Below are 1,379 nucleotides of genomic sequence, written 5' to 3' on the forward strand. Positions count from 1 at the left end.
TTCTAGATAGTGAATGATGGTCCGGAGAGCTTCAGTGACCTCAGCAGAATCACGTGAGCTAGAGACGATCCTCAGACACGGAGCCACCGCCTGCCTGACCTCCACTTCAGCACCGGAGCATCGATCCATCACCCTGCGGGACACGTACAGCAGTCGGTATGAAGCTCCATCAATCCAGCAGGACTTAATTACTTACAAACAGCAGTTATTTTACATGAAGAGCTTAAGAAAAACACATTTCTGATAAAGTGGCCAGTGAGTGGAAGCATAAGGTGGGTGTTTCTAATAAAGTGGCCAGTGAGCAGAAGCACAAGGTGGGTGTTTCTAATAAAGTGGCCAGTGAGCAGAAGCATAAGGTGGGTGTTTCTAATAAAGTGGCCAGTGAGCAGAAGCATAAGGTGGGTGTTTCTGATAAAGTGGCCAGTGAGCAGAAGCACAAGGCTGGTGTTTCTAATAAAGTGGCCAGTGAGCAGAAGCACAAGGTGGGTGTTTCTAATAAAGTGGCCAGTGAGCAGAAGCACAAGGTGGGTGTTTCTAATAAAGTGGCCAGTGAGCAGAAGCACAAGGTGGGTGTTTCTAATAAAGTGGCCAGTGAGCAGAAGCATAAGGTGGGTGTTTCTAATAAAGTGGCCAGTGAGCAGAAGCACAAGGTGGGTGTTTCTAATAAAGTGGCCAGTTAGAGGAAGCACAGGTGGGTGTTTCTAATAAAGTGGCCAGTGAGTGTCTGATGAACGCAGTTAAATCGTGCTAACGTTATAAATCTGATGTAAACAGATGATCAGATCACAAACTGTCACATCCATCGGCGAGTTTACTCACCGCCTTCACGCTCCGGGGCGCCGGACTCGCCCAGGCTGTCGAGGAGGGTCAGCGGTAAAATATCGCAGGTTTTCCGATTTTCTGATGTTTATAAACTCAAACTGACCACCAACAGCGCGCCGGACACCACAGGGTCCGCACAGACAAGCGACCGTGCGGAAACACAGCCGCTGCAGAAGGATCCTCTTCACTTCCAGCACTGCACGACAGATCAGAGCGCAGTGCCCTCTGGTGGCTGGTAGGAATGACAGCAGCCGTAGTCTCGAGACACTTCCCATGTTTGTTTTGATCTTCTGACCTATCAAAGTGCGGCTAATGTACAGCTTGTGTTATGTGAACTCACTGAACCCATTAAACCGCCTGTTGGCTTCTGGTGGTGTCCAGCAGTCAGTAGTGGTGTGTAGTGTGATGATATCACCGTGTAAAGGACCCTGACGGTGTAAGGGTTGTTCTGATACCAGGCGCATTTGATGGTTTCCTAATGGGATCTATAGGTGTCCTACAGGAAACCTTCTTGTAAGTCGCCCTGGAAAATTCCCACTAGAAAGCAAAACCGATGG

At 48.9% G+C, this 1,379-nt stretch overlaps 1 protein-coding gene across 1 annotated transcript in view; it reads right to left on the bottom strand.

Moving 5' to 3' along the window:
- Positions 1 to 981, bottom strand: part of telo2 (TEL2, telomere maintenance 2, homolog (S. cerevisiae)) — a 20,703-nt gene extending 19,722 nt beyond the window's left edge. Inside the window, exons 1-2 of the mRNA XM_037536337.1 lie at positions 820 to 981; positions 1 to 133 (exon numbers count right to left, since the gene is read on the bottom strand). The exon at positions 1 to 133 is cut by the window's left edge and continues 206 nt beyond it. Of these exons, the coding sequence (XP_037392234.1) occupies positions 1 to 129 (129 nt within the window). The 5' untranslated portion in view covers positions 130 to 133; positions 820 to 981. The remainder of the gene's footprint in view (positions 134 to 819) is intronic.
- Between the last annotated feature and the right edge of the window lie 398 nt (positions 982 to 1,379).

The sequence above is a fragment of the Pygocentrus nattereri genome, chromosome 3, assembly GCF_015220715.1.
Source record: "Pygocentrus nattereri isolate fPygNat1 chromosome 3, fPygNat1.pri, whole genome shotgun sequence".
NCBI classification, from domain to species: Eukaryota; Metazoa; Chordata; class Actinopteri; order Characiformes; family Serrasalmidae; genus Pygocentrus; species Pygocentrus nattereri.